A 23,091-nucleotide genomic window follows, 5' to 3' on the forward strand; every position below is an offset into this window, starting at 1 on the left:
GCTTCTGGGTATCTCGGTCCATTACGCTTGACGATGGCGGTCGTGGGTTGCTAGGGGATCCTTTGTGTGCAGCTATTACTCTGATCCAGATGCCATAGAAAAGATTGAGAAAACCGGCGAGCATCTTGATTAAGAGGCATTGCGTGAGACAAGGTTTTACTGCAAACTTGTATGCAGGTACAAATGTTAAAGGCTGGGTTCCCTTCAGCTGCCTCCCCCCTGCCAAGACTAGCTCTGAATTTCTTTCCGGCAGACCTCCCCTCCCCCTCTTCATAAAAAGCCAGTGTACTGGCCTTGTCACACATCACTGAATACGTATCATATCTCTTAAAACATTTTGCCCTACAAAGCAGAAAACAATGTATGGTCCAAAGTTAGGCGTTCATATTGTTTTTCATCTGGTCCCAGATTAGAGATGCCCTTTTAGCGCTCACCATAGACTATCCTCTCTAGAACAGCTAAGTTTGTAATCTTTCCACTGCCACTCTAAATATTTATATTGTTCTTATTTCCAGCTTTACAAAATCCAAAATCTGGTGGCTATGGTTGCCATGGAAACAAATGGCGAGATGGAGTTGTAGTTGATTAGATACTAGATAAGACTCCAAACAACAGGTGGGAGTCATTTGGGGTTTGTTCACTTCTATCACCTACCACTCACATTTTACACAAGATCTTTGTCCAAATAGTTATAATTTGCCGAGATTAAATGTAGTACATTTGCAAACTGTGGGCATCTGTAGCACCTATCAGTTATCTGGTTTTCAAACAGATTGAGTTTTGCCGAAGTATGTTGAAGTTGAATTAGAATAAAATACTGAGTTGTTAGTGTGGTTGTTAGTGATTAGATGCAGCCCTACAGGTAAGGGGCATAGATGCCACTTTTACTCCTTAGTAACAGGCAAATACTCCAACAAAAACAATAGGAGTAAAACTGTTCCAAATTAAAATGGGAAAATCAGGAACAAAGAAGGACCCATTGTGTACCCCCCAGCGTTCACCCATACAACTCCATGAATATGTTCAGATCATTAGTGTTATAGGTAGGAGCTTATCACGGCCCAATATGAAGTGGAACTTTAAGGTAAAGAGTACGTTTTAAATGTGCATGATTACTTGGGCACAAAGAAGTATAGATAGCAAAAATGTATCTGTTTAGAGTTAAAATGTATACTACCATGTCCTGTCTCCTTTCCTTCATACTGATGGGAGCCTGTCTCACAGGGAAGGGACCGTAGCCTTTTGCACCACAAAAACTAACTTCCCAATAAATTTGTAGCAGGCAAGGGTGTGCCTGGTGTGAAAAACCCAAAGGTGTCTCACCCGCTAGTCCCCCGAGATCTGTCGTCCAGGTGGCCAGGGCACGGCCATCGCTATTGGATCCAGTTCCTGGGGGTGGACTAGTGGGGGGGGGGTCACCTGGGCGAGGGGTCTTCGGGGAGTGGTAGTGGGACACTGAGGGTTGAGACGCGGTATCCCCTTCCTTGGAACACCTTTTCCCCATCCTAGCCTGTAGGATATTTAGAAGCTTTACCCTCACCAACTTTTCCCACACGAACACTTGCCTACACTATAACAGACAACGTACTAACACAGGAGACGTTTACCTGACATGTCCCAACGCACAGGTCATGCAGAGTCAGGCAATGACAAGAATCTCGCACACCTGACAGCCCTTTACCTTTCCCACAGGGATAAAAGGCGCACTTCGAGCAAGGGCGTATGCACGAGGAGACCGCTACACCAAATTGGAAGTTCAAGAGGAGAAGAAAGGCAGTCAGATCTGGAAGGACAATGAAGGGGGAATTGCCCTTGTCCTTTTCACCTCAGGCCTGCGAAGCCAACAAAAAGGAAAGCATAAGACCTGGAGTTACAGCTGGGGTGCGAAGCAGCAGACGTCAATGGTACACGGGGGGGCCTCCTGCTTTGATAACGCAGACAGAGAGGCAAGATGGCTACTGTGGTACTATCCTTGACTCCAGAGAACAAAGAAGCCAACAGGTTCAGCACAGCCGGTGAGTCAGAGGAAACTGATAGTAAAGCGTACTGTGTTGAGCCCAAGGTTGCAAGTGGCAACATTTTTTAACGCAAGGAATCAGAAAGACACAGAACTTGTGTATGTGGTTTAACTGTAGAGAAAGCCCAGTTGAGGTCCTGGTGCAGGGTGGTCCGGCACCACTTGGGCGTTCATTCGAAAGACTCTGACTGGGATATATTCTTTGAAGCTACAAGAACCAGAAGCCCTAGGAAGGGGTCAGTTGAGGCGTCAGAGTTGTCTTATAAGGGTTATGTCATACCCCTTAAGCAATTGAAAGTCTCTGACCCGTAGCTAGAGGAAAGATACGGGAAGGGAACCCTGCTTTCTGATAACATTGTGAACTGTGGAATAAGGCAAGTGTGAAACCCACGGAGGGATGCTGAGAGAAAGCTAGGAGAAGGAAAACCCTGCTTTCTGATGAAAACGAGAAATACATGAACTGTGTTAAAGAAAGGCTGTAGTGAACCCGACGGAGGGAGGCCCAAACTGCAAGGAGGATCCGAGCGCGGCAGAGGGAGATCCTGGGGCGAAGAGCAATCGCCCAAGGTGCAAGATCACAGAGAGAATGTTTGTTTGTCATCGTGAATCAGCCAGCCTTCTAAGGCAAGAGACTTTTGCAAAAAGGAGAGCCATACCATCCTGCCTTTTCATTTAAGTGAACATTTTTCTTTTCGGGTGAACATTATCCCACACCCTTTTTTTTTTTTTTAACTTAGTAAGGATTGGCAATAGGTTTTTTTAGTATAGGATCTTTTTATTTACAAGACGCCACTAGAACTGCCTTATTATTATTTGATGGTCGTAGCTTGCTGCCATCTTAGATTTATGTTTAGATTGGGCGTTTATCTCACCCATTATAAAGGTCAATAAACACCTTTGAACTCTGATCACTTGTGTTTGTCTTTACTATTGCCACCGTGAGTTCCTTACACTGGGCAAGCCAATTCACGCTGACTCCTCCCACCAGCCTCACCCGTCAGTCCTTTTTACCGCTCAGCAGGACTAGAGCCCTTACACTGCTGTGGTGCATTTTTTTGTTGACTGTAGCATCCCCTTCTTTTTTCTCGTCTGCTCCTCTTGCTGTCCAAATGCAATCTAAACTGCTTCTAGGGGAGGTCAAATGCTTTAATCAAATGCTTGAATCACTGTCAGTTAAAAATATATAGTAAAGAAGGAGGATTGGAAAGTAGAAACAAACAAAAGACACAAGAGAAAACATATTGTTAAGAAAAATTGATATAGTCAATAGAGATGTAACCTTCCATCACCCGCAATCGTCCCAAACATACAATTGTATACACCTTAGTGTGAAGATGTTCCTATTGTATTGATCCTATTAGCAGGCTTTGTGAGACCACCAGGATTCCATGTTTGAACTGTATGTTGTTTTTTTTCTGATTAATTGGTGAACAATATAAATGACACATAACTAATTCTGAGATCTTGAGTTTTTCTCACTAATTAAGACCAAAATCGCTAGCGCAGTGTCATAGTGATTCTTTTAAAACTAGTAATTTGACTAGGGCTTAGGTTAAGGGTCTGGACAACTGTAACTGCATCTTTCCACATCTAGTACTACACTAATATTATTTTGTCCAAGCACAAAGAGACTCATTTACCCTATCACTTTCCACTGTGTACCAACAAGTCCATATCTGGGAACACCACCTGAGAGTCCTCCGGTTTTCCCTCAGCAGGACACACTGCCAACCCAGACATCTCCCATTCTGACTGAATGTGGTGCTGAGGAGAGGAGCTTCACCAAGCTTAGAATGCAATAGCAAGTACCCATATCTGGAGGACTGGTTAGTGAGGACTCCTTCGGCCCAGCAAGCGTTGGCCCCGCTCCTGGTGAACATGCTGTTTAGTACAGGATTCTCCATCAATTTTGAGAAGTGTACTCAAAGTCTTACTCAGACTCTCCTTTCTGGGTTTGGGCATGGACTATCAGGCAGTGAGTAATTTTACGTCCCAGCAGAGGCTTTCAGACATCTCCCTGACTATGGCACGCTTTCGGAGCAGAGAGTCGACCTCAACCGGGTCTTTCAAGTGGCTCCTTGGCTTGATGGCAGCATGCATTCTATGCAATCTGCTAGTCCGCTTTAAGATGAGACTAGGAGCTCCTGCAATAGGTCCATTTGGAAACAATCAGATTGCATCCAGTCCCACATCTTTGTCCCCAATCCCAGCATGTTGGGGTGAGCGCAGCAATCTGATCGAGAGACTTCTTTTCCAGAAATACCCTCTCTGCAGACCCTTAACCGCAATCCTGGAGAGCCATTTTGGGTGGCCTCAAGGCACACTGCCTATGGTCTGTTCAACAGCAGCTGTGTCACATGAACCTCCTAGGCCATATTCAATACCATCAAGGCCTTTGTTCTCTTCATTGACGTGGGGGGCGTGGTGGGAGAGTGGATTATCCAGATGGACTGCATCATGTCCATGTTTTATGTCAACGAAAAGGGGGGCAACAAGATCCCCTCTCATGTGCCACCTGGTAGTAATGAGCAATTGAACATCAAATGTCCTTGAAAGCTGTCCATTGTCTGTAGGTGATCAATACAGAAAAAAACCTTTTGAGCAGAGTGAATTCTCCCACTCACAAAAGGTGAAAGAAGCACTCATTTCTACAGGCAATCTTCTCTCACCGGAGTCATCTGAAAGTGGACCGATTCTCAACACCCAACAGTAAGGACTCCCTCTTTGCTTCACTGGGCGTTGTGGGATATATTCACCCACTCAACGGCATTGCCCCACCTCACTAAGCTGCATTTGTGCAAGAAACAGCAACCTGGCTGCGTTGGCTCTAGTGCGCACCAGGACCTCAAAACTGCGTTTTGGCAGCAACAAAAAAATGGCTGCACCATCCTGTCTAGCACACTTCAGGCAAAATGGAAGAAGGGGACACACTGAAAAAGTATGCCAGTGTGTTCTGAAACCTATAAATGGAATCAAATGAAAAGGAAAGCCTGCCATGAGTGCAAAAGCCAAAATTTCCCTTCAAAATGAAACATTTTCACCCTTTCGAAATGTTGCTTTGACACTAATTCCATATGTTCATTCTCAAACCCCTGTGAGTAAAAAGGCCCTGTCATGCCCGGGATAATTCACTGTGCTTCACCAAAACCAGGCATAATTCCTGAGTGACAGGCCCAGTCATACCAGCTCTGAGAGAAATCAATAAGCAACTTACCTTTCACTTGCACTGGAACACGCGTTTATTTCTTTCCAAATGTATCCACGGGCAGCAGTTCAAAGAGACTTTAACACTCTGAGCTAGATCAAGTGTAAATGTATCTATGCTTTAGATAAAACGCCTGCATTCAGCAAAGACAGTGTAGGCAATCCGAGGCAGCTGCCAAACCGAAATTGAAGAAAGAAATGCTAGCAGTTTTAACACATGTGGAAAAATGTGCTTTGCTGACTGAAGAAAATAAAATGGCATGTTTAAAATAAATTGTTGAATAAAAGCCTGCTTACTTAGCAATGTAAAGGGATTATGTTAGTGGTGATAATATACACATAGGCTATCTTCTTTCACACGTTTGTTTAATTCAGGACCTAAAATAAGTAATTAAAGAGTTTAAAACACATGGTCTGGAGTTACAAGCTCTCAGAAAGACCAGTCATTCCAGTTGCCAGCCATGAAACTTCCCCAAGGAAGGGAGATACACCATAAATCCAGGACACATAAGTGAAAATTGCCAGCTTGAAAAACTTTGACTAGGCCAGGACAAAGAAAGTTCACACGCTCGTCAGAGATGCATCTGTGCTCCAGGCTGGGACAATAAAAGTCCTGGGACACTAACCTGTCAAGTGTATGGGGCAATAAAACCTTCAATTAAGATGGGAAACCCCCCTTGCCTTGAAGGAAATGACAGTTGCTTGCAGTTTGAGGAAGAAAAAAAAAGGATCTAGTAGCAATGGACTGCCTTTTGGTTACAAAGACTATTTTATAAAGAAACTTTAAAGACTTTTTTATATCTGCAGCAAGAATTAGTAAAAATGTAAAACGTTCGCAGTTTCAAATCTAATTTTATGGGCTTTTTAAAACTTGGTAGAACTCATTGCCTCATGGGGAACAGAAGTTACAAGATACAACAGATTCCAAGGAAATTATTAATGTTGCAAACATAAAATTTTGTACATACATCCCTGGGGATAATTCGCATCTGTCTATAAAATTGTGGACAATTTTAGGCGAAATCTTTCATGTTTAAAATTACCAAAATGTATCAGAAGGGCGAAACAAGGTCGCACAGACTGGAGGATTGGACTGATCTGTCCATATGGTAGAACCATGTTCTTGCAACGGCCTACACCCATTGACAGGATCCTCAGACTCCTGTCACAGTTTTAAGTAAGGTGTATAGACTGGTATCCTGTCTAGGAGGCCTCCTGCTTCTATTTGTACATTTCTAAGAAGAGAGGTGCCTTGAACCGGTGAGAATCCGACTTCTGCTTAGACTCACATCTTCTGCTACACCTCAGTCTCTCCTCTCCTAATTATTGTGTCCTTTGTCTCCTCCTTACTGCTCCTGCATTCCTGCCTCAAGTTATTCCATGGGGGTGTGCCCCTTAGCACACCTGCCTTGATGGCAGGGCCACACAGTGTTGTTACCCTAACCTGTGGGGTTTTACCCTATAGACCTGGAGGGTAATTACTTTGCAAGGCTCCTGCAAGTTGTAAGAGTCCAATCAAGCGGACTGGGCTGACACTGGCCTGCACGGACATTATAAGATATTATCCACAGCTGCAATGCCTGATAGTGACTGGATCAACTCAAGCGCAATGGAAATATAGAAGGTTATTGAAGAAGAGGAGATGGGGAACCCCCTCAGATAAGTTGTTTGTCTACCAACACTGGCACTAAGGGATTCTCCACCCATTGTCACCACAATGAGGGTGTTGGACAAGCTAGCTGTGAGGGCAGGGTTCACCATTTTCGTGGGTCCGGCTAATCCAATTCATGGGAATCCCTAATTAACACTTGCCTACCAGTAGATGGGATTTAGGACAAGGTAAATGGGTGGGTGTGAATTTGTTGGCCAGATGTTTAATGCCAATGAGATCAAGTAATTCATCAAATGTAAAAAAGGGTTTGGGCTGGATGAGTCTGAGAAATGTAGGTACTGGCAGCTGGGGCACTGGTTCCAAGGATGAGAAGTCAGAGGAGGCATCACACTCCTGTTGACCGCCTTTGAAATCCTGATGTTTTCCTCTAGCAGATCAAGGGGCTTAATAACCACAATATGTACGATATTATTTCCAGAGCAAACTGCACTTGATGCAGCACATGTTTGGGCATGGCACAGGGGTTTGGAGAGGACGTTCGCTCTGGATCCATGGGATCAAATATGGGGAAATGCACTCAAATCCTCAGTGTATACAGTATAAAGAGCAGTCCTATAAAATGTTGTACAGACGGTACCTAACTTCGCATAAGCTGGCGAAATTTAACAGGGGCGAATCGGGTATGCTGGAGGGGATGTGGAGGGCTGGGTACTTTTCTACATATTTGGTGGACGTGCCCCAAACTACCGGCATACTGGGTGGCAGTGTTCACAGAACTAGCAAGCATGTTGCAGAGAAAAATACAGAAGAACCCACTTTTGGCCATTGTGAGAGACCTGAGGGTATTCTCCCAAGTAGATCCCTGGAATCTCTTATTCAGGTGGCCAGGGACGAACTTGGCCTCTCAGATCCCAACCCTAATGGTATACGAGCGAGGGAGGATCACCTGGGTAGGGGAACCCAGGGTTATGCTCGGGGCAATACCGAAAGGCAGGCAGAGTGTTATACTGAGGAAGAAGGTGGGGGGGTGAAGTCCCTGGGTTTTCTTTTGGTTATTCCACTTCTACCTCCCACCCAAAGAAGCTCCCTTAATAAAATCCAATCACTCCTACACCTCTGGTAAATCAACTAGGAGCCCAAACCCTGTTAAACTCGGAAATGCCCTCTCCCATAATCCCTGTTTTCCTATGTCCTACCCGAATACTCCCAGTCATTCTCCTTCCCGTCCCTCTGATTACCTCCCGCACTCCCAACCTGCTCAGATAAAACAGTACCGTTCCAACAATTCCATCATTCCGTTTGCTTCACAAACCCTACCAATTTCACCCCTCTGAATTTACCAACCCCCCTAGGATCAAGAATCTAATTTATCATGACAAAACCCCCCCTTTGTGACACAAACACTTTCTTACCCTGTGGAAAACAGCAGACTAACCCTAGAGCTGTTTACCTGACCTGCCCCAGCACAAGGGTCAGGCAAAGTCAGGGAATTGACCAGAATCACACACACACCTGATGGCCCTTTCCCTACCCCACAGGGATAAAAGTGGAGCACAAGAGCACAATACGAGCAAGGCAGACCGCACGTCAAGAAAACTAGCTTAGCACGGCAGTTCAAGAGGAGGAGAAAGACAGCGCGAACCGCGAGGGTGACAGAGAGACGCGAACTTGCCCTTTCCAATCAAGGCCCGTGAAACCTCAGCAGAAGGAATTGTTATACAGCGAACAATAGCCAGTGTGTGTTGCTGCAGATGTCAACGGTACACAGGACCCTCCTCTGTTGATACCCAAGCCGGGGAGAGATGCTTGTCTCGATGGTACCAACCATGACTCCAGAGAGAAGAAAAGCTAGCGGTTCATCACAGCCGGTGAGTCGAGGGGAGAGCTGATAAGAAACTGAACTGTATTTAACGAAAAGTAACGAGCAGCTAATTGAACTGTGAAATTACAAAGAACTATTGATACCAAAAGGGGGAAAACCAGAAACAGAGGAGCCGGGCACCACGTGGCTGCTCACTCAGGAAACTTTGCGCAATTTCCCAATTGTAGAAACTACTGTTACCAGAAGGCCTTGGGAAAGGCGAGAAAGGGGTCAAAGTGGTCATACAGGGGTTCAGTAAAATCCTCTGTACAGTCGAAAGTCTTTGACCCACAGATGGTTGTGAAGCTAAGGGAAGTGAATCCTGCATCGCAAGAACTGATTGAGAAAATGTGCGAGTAACGAAGTTGGCAAGAGTCAACCCGAAGGAGGGATGCCAATAAACATGGGGTGAGGTCTAAAGTCCCGATATACAGTGTGTTGACGAGAATGAACCCAGCAGAGGGATGTCTACAGTAAACTGTTTAATAAGACATTAAGATTTGTGAATGTCACAGACAAAATTGCATTGAAAGCCATAGTGAACCCGACGGAGGGAGACAGTCGAGTGGGATCTGAACCCAGAAGAGGGTGATCCAAGGGTTAGAAGCCAACACCGACCGACCCATGAATGCAACAGACGAATGTGCAACAGAGAAAGTCTTTTGAATGCAAGCCAGTAGGAACCCGACAGATGGAACCTGATATTCGACAGGGGGCTGAGCCCAGAAGAGGGGCAGGGCACGGGTGGTGAGCTCTCACCCAAGTACAACCAGAGAAGGAAGGACTTTAGAACTTTGTGTAACCTTTTATTTGTTACTAGCTGTCCCCGGGCACGCGTTGCTGTGGCTCAGTCTGGTTAAATGGAAAAGAAAGAAAAGATAAAGTGCACGTTTCTAATATGTTTAATTTCACAATGCTTGTGGGTAGTTTTTAATGGCTCTGGCGTTTCTCCAAGCTGAGGCAGTTTAATTTTTTCGGCGGCCCAACACATTCTTTTCGTTTCTCCATTAAATTTCGGAGCCTTGCAATAAGGACACACTTCAGTCATGGTGACAATGAGAACATGCCGGCTCAAACTATAATCATCAGCTGGGTTGTACCGGAATGCAAGGCGATTGTAATTGCGTGATTGCTGAGCACGGAGTCGTGTTTTAAGCTGATCTGCTGTTTCTCGTTGACATCTTTCAGCCACTCTCAGCCTGTCGTGTTCATTCTGTTGAGAACAAAGCCTATCTAAAGCTGCAGAACGCGATCGCGTGCTCGCAGCCGTGCATCCTGAAGTCTGGCAGCACGTCACTCTGCTGCTTCCTCTGCACGTATTTGAGCCATTCTGTATCAGAAACATTGAAATGGAATCGTAAAATATTTAGTATAGCGTGTGTTGCTTTTACGTCCAACAGATGGCACTGTTTTTCAGTAAAATATTTAGTATAGCGTGTGTTGCTTTTACGTCCAACAGATGGCTCTGTTTTTCAGAAAAAGCATGTTTTTACCTGTCACAGGTGTGACATCTATGTATAGTAAGTATATAAAAACATGCGCCTATTCGAATGCAACATTGTGTCAACATTTCAAAGCAATCGGTGAAGAACTTTCAGAGATTGAAGATTTTGAACAAACGAACGTTTACATTTTTATTTATATAGATTTTGAATCTGTCAGACCCTCGGAAGTAAGAAACCTAACTATCGCAGGTCCTGATATCATTACAAACTTTTGGTAGATCTGAGCCCGGAAGAGGGGGGATCCAGGGGTGAAAGGCTTCACCCAACGTGCATACGGAAAGGAACTTTTGTTTATTTGTTTGAAAACCTTCAGGCCCTCGGAGGCCAGAGACTTTTTGTAACAAAGAAACTTAACCACTGTAAGTCCTGATTCGTGAGAGCGGAACTGTTGGCTCGTGCTGTGCTCCAGAATCCTACCTTGTCCCGTGCTTAATACGTGGGGAAGGGAGACCCCGACTATCGCATCCGGACGTATTATTTGTGAACACTTCCTTCTTTCTTAGGAACATTATCCCACGCTTCTTTTGTATTTTGCGTAAGGATTGGCAATAGGTTTTTCTTATTATAGGCCCTTTTATTGACAAAGACACCACGAGGACTGCCTTATTATTGTTTGATGATCGAAGCTTGCTCCCGTCTTAGATTTAGATTTAGGTTTAGAATAGGAGTTTTTCCAACCTACTTCTACAGTTTAATAAACACCCTTGAACTGTGATCACTTGTGTCTGTCTTCACTGTTGCCACCATGAATTAATTACAGCATGCTGGGGTCCATGTTGGAGGAGCATAGAGGCCCGTGGCTTTCGTGTGAAATTCTGCAGAAAGCCGCTCTGGCAGCAAGGATGGTTGTCGTCCATAGATGGAGGTCCTCCAGGGTCCCAGACCTTTTGGACTGGGATGCGAAAATGTGGGAGATTTTGTGGAACTAAAAAATCTCGTACGCCTTGAGAGGAAACTTGCAGCAATCTGGGCACCCTTCTTAAACCATGTCAAACCTCAAAACAGAGATGTCACTTGCCTAACGAGACAAAGTGGCCCTATGACTCCTTGAGACCTGAGGGAAAGGGCATAGCTTAGGGGAATCCTTGGCAAAGGAATTAAGTTTGTAATAACTGTAGAATGCCGATGTACTGAAAACTTGGTTGAAGACCTCGTCATCCAACTAGAGTTATGTCTCTAGTTTTGTTCTTTATCTCGGTCCTGCTAGACTGTAATCGATCTCGGCTGATCATTCAGAAAGTCTTGTACTTCTCCACTGGCAATGTCCCATTTATTTCTTCGACTTGCCACTGGAATGTTATTCTAAGTCGCAGCAGTTTGGCTAACACTGCTCAAGTCTTCGATTAAGCAAAGGTTTTCTAGGCTGGCTTCTATATTGGTCACTTCCAAGCCTATTATTAATCTAGTAGCCTTTTCCAGCTGACCTTATGGGTGGGACCAGGCTGATATTGAAATTGATATCAAATTGATAGGAAGGGTGCAGGGAGCTACAGCATGGTTGTAGACTCTCCTCAGTGTCATACATCAGACAATAGGTTATTAGAACTATGTATGTTCTTGCAACCACTTCTGTATGTTTTATAAAACTTCTCTTTTTACCCAAATCACAAGGGGTAGTCCAGACATGCCCCCCTTGGTCACTGACCCGTAGAGTGGCTCAGCTCCACCTCACTGATGAGGCCCAACAAGCCTGAAACACTAGTCTTTGTTTCCGATGGTACTGTTGTTCAGAGGAGAATTGCCTAGCATTTTGGAGCTGGACTTCCCTTACGGGTGGGACTTGCATGATATAAAAATAGATATTCTTCCTCTGTGAAGGGTGCAGTGAGATAAACCATGGTTGTTGACCCTCCTGAGTGGGCTGCCTCCCCATTATGACAGGTTATTTGAACCATGTTTATGCTCAGTTTAGGGACACTTGTGTAAATAAATACAAGCTATTTCATCTCCCATACAGTGTCTTTTGGTTGTCCGTTCAGTATGAATTTCAAATACAAATGTCTTATGGAATATCCTCGTCTTCCTAAGCCTGAAAAAACCTAGGGCAGTCATTGTCTCCACAGTCACACTTGCTAAAATACCTCCCCCATAAACAATTTGTTGGCATCACTGTCTCTCATTTTTGTCATGATTTTGTCAAACATCAATTGGATTTTTTGCTTGTGGAACTTGCCTCTTTCAAGAAATACAGATAAGTAGAACACTATGTAGTCAAATTAGTCTTTTGTGTCATCTTGCCACTTCAAATCGGTTTCTGGCCAAAGTTTGGAAATATTCATTATTAGGACCCCATTTTCTTTACATCGCCCCTCCCAGATTGTGGCTGATGGAGACAACGGAACTTCTGCTGAATATTAAATACCTTGAAGGTCCTGCACCAAATTTTTGTGAAGTGCGTTTCATGACTGCTATTAATACTCACATGCACTACAAAGTGCATTATAAAGTCCTGTTTCGGAGCCTACATCCATTTTGTAAACATGTCCACAATGAGGACAAATCGGATAACTGCCATTTTTCAGCATATTGAATTTGTGCAAAGAGTACTGTGATGAATCATGCAGAGTTATCACAGAATCCTGGCTAAAGTCTCATCTATTTGGCCAGGGGGAAAGGCAGCCACTACCTGATCCTAACCCTTCGTGTGTGGTATTAGGAGGGATGATCACCTGGGAGGAGAGGGCCATCTAGAGAATTTAGAGACCCCATCTGGAGGGGCGCACTATTCATCTTATTCTGAGAATGCAGTTTCCCCTATGCCTGAATATTTAATGGCATGTTGTCACAGTGGGGCCTCCTCTCCTACACGTAAGAAAGGTGTCGAGCATGAGAACCCTTTTTGTAAGGGACAGGGAGTTAATACAACTACTTTTAGTAGCTATGATTCCACGTGTGTTTGGATTATAAGCCTAAGAGAAGACCATTACTTCCTGTACACTCTTCCCTTAAAAGTACATCTTATACTTCCTATAAACAGAATGGATTTGATAATGTTAAAACCACTAGGATCATTGTGAACTTCAAGTCACATAATGCTCCTAGTACTGAGACTGGGACGAGGGGTCCAGAGTTACCAAAGAGTAATGTGCGGTCTAGTTGTTGTAATGACCCACACCTGAGCGGGACCTTAAAACATTTAAAGGCCCCTCAGGTGCTGGCCAAAAGGAAGAAGGAGCAGGAAGAAGCAGAGATTGGAGGCACTGCTGCAGAGACTGTCGTGGAGGTCGGGATCCCTGGTGTATGCAGAGTATGCGCAGTGGGAAGCGGTATTGAGGCTGACGACCCTAAGTGGGAGACAAGTGAACAGGGGTGTCCGACCCAGCCCTTTAAGACGAGGTAGCAATACCGTTAGATGGATGGAGATGCAGAATATACTCAAACATAAATAATCAAACTAACTTAGGAAGTTGGCAAAGTGTAACTGTTTTAATGTCAATTATCTAAAACAGGGAGTTACAACGAACACCAACGAGTTCGCTCGATCTTCACACTCAATGCATTTCATGAGAAAAGCAACTTGTCATCATTGACGTCAACCTACGTTGCAAACTACAAAAACCTACTTGCGAAAGTGGTAGGATTACAGGGAACATCCAGGTATACGTTCCATACTTGTTGTGAAGGTGATTGGGTCTCTAACATCAAATGGGGCAACTAAGCCATCCCTTAGTGCAGGTCACTATGAACGTCATCAAATACACAATGTCCCATTGGTTATACAAACTATAGGGCTCTTTATTACGTGGCCCTCTATAATTGGTTGGCCCCCTTGTACGCCCTCTGTAATATTCCATCTACGCAAGCAGCACGCAGGCTGGCATACAGGTGCTGGTTGGCAGGTCATAACCATGGCTTCCCACCAATTAGCCTGTTCATCCATTATCACCCTTGCAGCCTGCTAGTCAATTAAGCTTTGAACTTAGCCTTGAAAATGTTCTCGGAACTCGAGAATATGAGGGAGTATAGGCATACTCTCTTCTTGGTTTCGATACAGCTCGTCCCAGTGTCTATTTTCATCCAACCATGTGACTGCAGACCATGTTTTCGAGTCTTTCTGCAATTAAAATACTATTAAATGATGAACCTCTGACGTCTTTAATGTTCTAACTCCTCACCTAAGACAGGAATTTGTTCTTTCACACATTCTGTAACTACTGTGCAGACATTCAGGCCCACGGTGGCCTTGACTTCTTGGTGTTGAGCCAGCCAAGCCCTTCCTTGGTTTACCTCTATGGTTAAGTTTCCGATTTCTAACTGCGACACACTGAAAACCTTCCTTTTCACTGGATCTAGCTCTGCTAAAGTTTGTTGAGGGAATTATCCATAGTTCATAATTTTCCTATGCATATACGTTGGCGCATCGCCATCTATTCACTGCATAGCTAGCCTTTATGAATACTTTGTCTACTTGCGTTACTGCTTCTGTACAATTGTAAAACGACTTGCTATCATCATTATTTCTGTTAGCATGAGCATCGAGTGTCTATAGAATATTTATGTTCTCTCGTCTCTGCATCTCTTCTGTGTGCGTCAGCTCTATTTTTTTCTATGACGTCACCAATCTCCTCTTTTGTTCAGTTTTCACACTTCTTCTGGGATTTCATTCAAATGGCCATCATATTGTTGTGTATGCATGCATGGCTTTCTCAATGGGAATCTTACTTCCAGGATTCTCTTCAGTATTGGTACTCACTGGTATTGCACGTGTCTCACACTCTGGCTCCCAACATATAGGCATCATAGGGGAGTAGCATTGGGTAGGGGTACTTGGCTCCACCTCTACAGAAGCTCCCTGCGCCCTGCAGCCCGCTCCGGTGTAAAGTCCTCACCTGTGAGCGCACAGGGTTGTGCAGGCTTCGTTGACAGTCAGAGCAAGCAATTGCAGGCTTGCGGTAACTGTAAAACGTTGCAGGAGTCCCTACGAACGAAGAAGTGGTGGAAGCAGCATGTCAGAAGGAGACGCCAGGACAGACCGATGAGTCGGCTTGATGCTGGTGACCCCGAGGCGCTCCGAAGGAGACTGTTGAATGATTGTAAATGCTGGAATTCTGAATTTAAGCAAACTGAGTGCAACTCTCCTATTACAAGATGTCGATTAGGAGAATATTGTAACCCGTATTGCCAAAGGCAAAGTGGTTAATATCTATTACGGGAATACTATAACCTGCATTGCCCAAGCCAAAGAGGGGCAATATTAAACCAAATGAGATCAAACTATCCTGAAGAGGGACATCTAAAGACGGGACAGTGTAACTTACATTGCCAAGGCCCAAGAAAGCTGAGAGTCACACCAAAGCAATTTGAATTTGACAGTCCATAAGAAGATACCTTGAGGGAGGAAATTGTAAACCACATCGGACACTGCCAAGAGGATGTGTAGAAGAAAATCAAATACAGCAGGAAGGAAGCCCTCCTTGTGACAGGGAACAGGGGGAGAGCAGTGTGATCTCCATTGCTTATGGCAAACAGATCCATGTGAGAACTATTGTCCTTTTGTGCAGTAAGAAACTGTATGCCAATTGTATTAACCTTACCACAGAGTACAACTTGTAGTAGTAGTTTTACCCTGGCAGGAGAGTAAACTTGGAAAGGGACAAATCGGTGTTCGTTCTAGCAGGCGAGTGGACCAGGAAGAGGATATCTTGAAAAACTTTGAAATGCTGGTAGAAGGTTGTGGTGGAAAGAAGTGGCAATTCCCTTGTTGTTTGATGAACTGTTGTATAACCATCCTGACTAAAATGTTTCTAAAGAAGGAATATGATGTGATAACAATTGATTGCTCTTGAGCGAACATTTACCTTGACTTCTGACTTGCTGTGTGAAGAGAAAGTCTTTTGGTTTGCCAAGCAGAAGGTTGTGGAAACTAACTATTGTTTGCAAGTGTGAAAAACCTTTTGAACGAATACAGTCACTTTGCCAAGTGAAGAATATATTGAATGAAAAGAAGTTTAATTTCTACCGGAGTGGAACTTGGCTAGTGCAAAGAACTTTTCTGAAATTTAACTTTGGTTTGGAAAATCCTGACTTTATCCAGGGGAACGGGATCCAACCCTGGTCACAAGGATTCCTGACTATAACTTTTGTGTTTGACTTTATAGTACACCCCTCCTTCCTCTAGTACACTCCTCCCACTACCACGCTCCTCCTCCCACAGCTACACGCCTCCGCCCAAATTACGCAACCGCCCTCCTTCCACCCAGTGTCATTCAATTCTCATTAATTCCTTACGCTATCTTCTTCTAAACACTTACCACACAACCACGCACACTAAAACTACAGAACCACTTTCACTCTTAAACTAGTACCTCATATGCTCCAACAACCTCCTCCACAAGCCACTGCTCCTTCCTCTTGTGGTCTCTTGGTCATCCTCCACCTCTGGCTTCACCCGGTAAGCACACACTTCCTACTTCCTGTTCTTCCTTTAAATATCCCTCCTTTCCAAGAGATTGTTTCTCTTTCCCTATCCAGCCTGGGCTGCTCTCCCTGCCCCAGGATGTGCATGTGCACGGGAAAGCTTTGAAAAAGCGATTAAGCCTCTCCCACTGGCTCCACAGATGTGTGGCGCACCAGGTTCATGGCAGAGTTCATGTGTTGGAATGCAACCTCCCTGCCAGTACCCGTAGGTTCTTTAAACCATCCCTGGTGATTAAGTGGATGATTATAGGTATGCAAACTCCCACCGGTGGTTTCACAGAGGAACGCACCGGATCTGTGAATGCTGCATATGCGGGCGACTTCTCTTGCACCTCTCTCTAGCCCATTCTCTGGGGTAGGGGCTACTGCACTACATTTCCTGGGGGTGCAGGTTGTCTGACAGAGTTCAAGGGTTTCTGCAGGTTTTGTTGATTTCTTCACCATTTGTTATCTTTTCTGGGTCAGGCTTCTTTTCTCTTGTTGCTTCTGATCTGTCAAAATAAGAGAAACACTGGCGAGTTGTTTGTTCAAGAGGTATGGTACGAGATCAGGATCTGCATGCAAGCATTCTGGCACAAGTGGGGGGGTCGCAGTTGGGGCACTTTGCTGCCACCGTCCACCATAGGGGCAGGAGTAGCGCTAGATGGCTCCCTGGGAGGTCTCGCACCCCCGGATACTCACCAGGTTACTTGCCTTATCACACAATGAAAGCTGCATTGTTGTGTCGTTTATTCATTGTTTTGGCACAGTTCTCTGTTTTAAAGAAACCTTTTATTTTCCATATTGTTTGCCATTTTTTTGTTTGTTTACATTTAACTGTTGTCATATGTATTTGAGAGTTGACATGTGTTCAAACATAAACTGAAGATCATATAAATAATTAAACATTTATATTTCCCGTTTATAATTTCAGATACTGGCAAAGCCATTAAATCTTCAGGACCAAAGCCAGCAGGGACTGGTTATGCATCTTCTTAAACTTGTCCTCAATTGTCTTAGCTTCGACTTCATTGGCAGCTCAGCAGATGAATCTGCAGATGATCTATGCACTGTGCAAATTCCAACAACCTGGAGAACAAGTAAGATGTGTTTTCTTCTTAAATTGCTGCCTTAAAGTATATACACACATTATAAATATTGTGTCAAATTGACCAGTGAATGATTGATTGTGGTTGCTCTTATTAATCGGGCAGCGTATGTTTGCTTGTACTGTGGTTGAAATTAATAAAACAGTCACTCAGTGGTGGCGTAAGTTTAGATAAAATGTAAACTTACATCTTTGGCCCGCTACTGTACAGGATGGGCGAGTGCTTGTTTAGACGGGGGACTGTGCTGGGGGACTGTGCTGCCTTCCTCCGAGCAGGGTCACATCCCCTTTTACATTTCATCCCCTGTTACATTTATTTTTTGTTTGGAAAACTGAGCCTGATAAGTTCCACACAGAACATAAGATGCTGCAAAATTGAGAAGCAGGTCGGCTATAGAATGTCTAACCCGTCACATAGTGACTTACAGGAGGTGATAGGTGGGCTGTCCTGCTTAGCATGTGTTGAAGGTTAGCTGAAGGTACGAACAAGCAGGCAAGTGTAGAAACCCTATGTATGTTTGTTGCTGTGTGTATTGTGGTACGGCCGAGGAATTATATGTGACACTAAATGTATATGGTTATTAAAAGTATGGATTTATGTAATAATCTGTCGGTACGGGTTGGACCAAATTCCTCTAGGAACTTAAGGAAACAGGTACAGATAATAAGTATGCCCATAACAAACAGTGTCTCGGATGACACTGTTTGGAACAACCAAAAGTGGGGTTTTCTCCACTGTCCAATATCGTCAAGGACAAGTGTCCAAATCATTAAAGTTCTTTCACCTAATCTTAAAGGTACTTGCCCATCCAGGGACTCCGTAGTCTACAAAGTAATGCCCACTGTGGAGCCAACTGAATGTTCTGAATCCTAAATCCTCCCACCCCCGAATTTAGAGTTCTTTTTCTGGCAGATATTACCTTAAGCTCCTGTCAAGGGTTTCTCCTCTGGTGAGTTAGTAGGAAGTCCTTCACCTTCAGGATTCCTTCTAGTTTCACTGCCTGGCTTGCTGTCCCTCCTTTGGGCCTATTCTTGCATTCAATCTACCCTTGTATGTGCCAGTCCTCTGTGTTACTTCCTCCAGATAATTTTATCTTAATCTCCTGCTACGGGTCTCTCCTCTAGGGAGTTCAAAAGAAGTAGTTCGCTTTCAAACGTCCTTCTGGTTTCATTGTTGGGCTTGAGGACCCTCCTTTAGGCCCATTTTTGCATTCAGTCTACTCTTGTGCGGGTCAGTTCAATGGGTTACCTTCCTCCAGAGCAGCTGTTGTAAAGTAGCTCAAGTGTGTGCAACATTCTCCCAGGGAGTTATTTTCCCATGTATACAGGTATCTGTGTGAAGCTTGCAGGCTTCCTTCAATTTCCCTCTTTTCTTCTGATCTCTTCCTTTCAAAATTGCTCAGGACTCTTTGTAACTGTCTCGGCCCATGTGATTGGCTGAGGTTTACTTTGTTTTGTTTCAGGATTTTGGAATTACATAGGAATTGTTCTCCCCCCACCCCCCAATACATTTTCAAATCCATCTAATTGAGTCTCTGTGTGGATAATGAGGTGATTTCTCTCACCTGTTTGGACCGCATCGTTATATGCAGCCTGTAACATCGCCAACAACCTCCTAAGCCTGTTTGGACATTCATGGTATCCTGCAGCTGAGGAAAAGTTACTTTCGCCCTTACTTTGCTTGTCTGTCAAACTGCTGGGCACGAAGTAGCTCCATTTGTTTACTAGGTGAGTTGGGGAACTTTTGATTCTCTGGCTGTGCAAGCCTCACGCTTTGTGAATGCTGTACCTGTCTGATAAGGATTGGCATGAATGCCATCCTGCAGAATTTGATCTTGGGACATTTGTAGTAAAGGCTCCTCCTCTGGATACCCTCTGGATATTTGATTCATACAATTCACAAGTGTGAATGAAAGCTTTGCACCTCACTTTCTCTTAAGATTCCCTAGTGGTTTTTCTGAATGATTTTGAGGAAGGGATCAATCCACCCCTCTCCTTTACTAAAATGCAGAGTTCATTCAATCCGCCACACTATTTATGCGTGCATGTGTCCGGGGTGAATGTGTATGTGAAGATGGCAGCCAGCATGGACATGTCTTGTGTGGCATTACAGTGTTATGAGCAAAGCCAATATGAGTGTACTCTTACATGAGGTTGGGATAGGTGCCATATATTTGCGCAGCCAGCAATGGCATATTTTCTTCCTGTGCCGCTATTGCATTATGGGGAAAAACAGAGTGTCCTTATGTGGAATAGAGGCATAATTTTGCACAGCCAGCATTGATATGTTATATTCTGTGGGGTTATTGCATTATGAGCAAAACTAAGATTTCTGGCAGCGGTTTTACGTGGGACTACTGGCATATATTGACACAGTCATCCTGAGGCTATTTTCTTACACTGGCACAGACAATATGAGTGTGTTCTTCTATGATGATAAAGAAAAGGCAAGCATGTTCTTAGGTTTGCAGTACTGGCATTATTAGGCAGTCAAACAGAGTGTGTTCCTACCATGGCTTGCTGTACTGGCCTTAGGCTTTCTGGGCAACACCAACATGAGGTATGATTACAGTACTGGAAGTATTGATCAAAGCTAAGAAAAGTGTGTTTTTGTGGTTGTTTGCAGTACTGGTCTTAGGCCTATTAGTCAAAGCCATCATGGTTCTGTTTTTACAGTTGCCATGTTGACATTATTGAGCACAGCCAACCCAAATGTGTTCTCACAGTGAAAATGCTGGCATGTAGTGTGGGCGCCCCATCCTGAAAATGTTCCTGTGTACTCTTGGTGACTCAGCATCAATTTGATGTTACATTGCAAATGACACAGTAGGGATAGTATTACTGACACGCTCTGTCGACGACCCTATTTGAGTATCGAAAACAAATAATGTAATAATCCGCGACTCACTAGATGTTGGCCTATGCATAGCATGTGAAACTAAGCCGATGTAAGCATCAGCAATGCGATTATGACGAGTAATATATCCAATATTGGTAGTGGAGGCGGTGACAAACCAGTTGGATTGAGCTCTCGGTTGCTCAAATCTGCTACAATTTTTCACCCCCCACCCCCACTATATTCTCTGCTGTAGATTTGGGCGATTTAGTCTTTCTTGACAAAATAAATGAAAGCCTGGCATCATACTTATTTATTTTTTATTAGCACTCAAATAACCGGCACCTGGTATTTTTTTTTTTTTTATAAACCATTGGTATTGACATTTTTCATAGCATCCGATCAAACTGCATCATAAAGCGATACAGAGGTACACAGAACCAACAACACAGAACCAACAGGTTCTTGAAACCAACTCCCCTCAACCCCCTATCCTATCCCAGCACTGCAAAACCCACCCCTTTCCCTCTGGACACCAATATCGACCCCACCCAGTAGCCTTGGACACCCTACTATGGTGGCCCAGAAAATCAACCAGATTCCTCCCTGTCCCACAACCATTTTCCCACACTATTCCATGTTTTTGCGGACATCCCCTGCTCTTGTAGACCAGCCTTTCCATCTTCATGCAGCCATCCATAGTGGATTCCCATTCGGGCAGGAAGGGGGCATCCTCAGAATGCCATACTCTAGAGATGCCTCTCTTGGCTACAGCGAATTCCATGTTGGATAACTTCCTATCCCATGTCGAAGAGAATGCTTTCCTCCACAAACCCATCGCACATATCCTGGGATCTGCCACGATCTCTTCACCCAACACTGTGCCCACTACGGAGAGCACCCATGCCCAGAAGTTCTGTATCCTGGGGCATTTCCAGATCATATGCACAAATGTGCCCTGTGCAATTTTACATTTGGAGCAGGAATTTCGCTCCTACCCAACAAATACAGGCGTCTGGGGTGTAATACACCCTGTGTAAGACATTATAGTTTATCATCCTAAGTATGACACAAATGGCTAGCTCACCTGTCTGGCCCAGCACACTTCCCCTTTCCCCCATGTACCAACAGACCCACCTCCTCCTCCCAACGTACCTTCAATGCCTCCATGGACTTGATGGTAACCCCAGTTATCCACTTATGTAAACTGGAGATTGGTTTTACTGTGTGTTTCTCAGTGGAAATTTTACTCGGGAGCGGTGTTTCCTGGGGGAGGTCGAACACCCCCAAACTGCCTTTTTACAGCACGCTGTAACTGCAGATATTGGAAAAACAGGTTCTGACCCAGGCCAACTCTAGCCTGTAGTTCTGCGATCGAGAAGAAAGCCCCCTCGATGATCACATCCCCAAGATGTCCCAAGCCCCTCTCACTCCAACCCCTACACCCCTCGAAGGTCATTAGTTCACGCAGGAATCTATTCCCCCACAGAGGCTGATCTTCTGCCACCCTAATCACCCATCCAACTGGCGCCACACCTTAACCGCCAATTTCCCAGCTGGAGACAATACGTCTGGAGACAATACGTTGATGAAGACTTCCCAAACAACACTTGTCCCAGTGACAGAGAGCCCATCTTTTCGATCTCAAAGAGGGGATTGTCTGCATCCTGGAAAAAACAATCTTTCACCACTACCAACTGCATGGCTGAAAAATATCTATGAAGGTCTGGTAGATTAAGACCCTCATCACAATCCGAGTTAGTCAGTGTGTCCAACGCAATGCTCGGGACCGCCACCACTCCCCCTCCACAGCAACCTCCATACGCCACCATTCACTTTGCCAAAATCTTGTTTAGGGATATCGTAAGAAGAGGCCTGCAGGACTTGTACAAATTTAGGGAGTGCTATCATTTTGAATAAGGCCACGCAACCTATCAATATCAGTGGAAGACTTCCCCACCTTTTCACTTTGGCCATGAATTTCGTCATCACTGGTATCGAGTTCAACCTGAGAAACTCCTCTTTAGATCTAGTGATCCAAATGCCCAAGTATTTAAAGGAATGCATGGTAATCTTAAGACCCCGAGCCAGTCTCATCCATGTCCTCCCCGACAACTGTAATCGAACCGATTTTTCTCAGCTGACCTTCAGGCCACTAAAAGACCAGAATCTACTCATCATTTCAATTGCCCTTGCTACTGATCCAGCCGGGTCGCTTAAGTAGAGGAGCACGTCGTAAGCAAATAAAGAGATCCTGTCCTTGTGACCCCGGGCCAACGGAATCCTGCGAGTCCCCCATCCTCTCTTAACTATCCGGCCAAAGGCTAAATTAGAAGAGTCAGTAGAAAGAGCGACGGGGGGCCGCTCTGTCTCGGTCCCCCATCTCTCTCTCTAGATTGAGAGAGAAGGGCTAGGAGAGGCAACCATTGACCCTGGCTGTGTGGGGACACGTAGAGTAGCTTAACCCAGCCCAGGAATTTTGGCCCAAATCCGAACCTCCCTAACGCAGCCCACATATAGTCCCATCCTACAGAGTGGAACGCTTCGTATGA

General features: G+C 44.6%; 1 protein-coding gene across 1 annotated transcript in view; it reads left to right on the plus strand.

Annotated features, from left to right (window-relative positions):
* Positions 1 to 23,091, plus strand: part of RANBP17 (RAN binding protein 17) — a 2,111,817-nt gene that overhangs the window by 238,606 nt on the left and 1,850,120 nt on the right. Inside the window, exon 7 of the mRNA XM_069654335.1 lies at positions 17,530 to 17,695. Within this exon, the coding sequence (XP_069510436.1) occupies positions 17,530 to 17,695 (166 nt within the window). The remainder of the gene's footprint in view (positions 1 to 17,529; positions 17,696 to 23,091) is intronic.

Source organism: Ambystoma mexicanum, chromosome 3q (genome assembly GCF_040938575.1).
Source record: "Ambystoma mexicanum isolate Mex_15411 chromosome 3q, UKY_AmexF1_1, whole genome shotgun sequence".
Lineage (NCBI taxonomy): Eukaryota > Metazoa > Chordata > Amphibia > Caudata > Ambystomatidae > Ambystoma > Ambystoma mexicanum.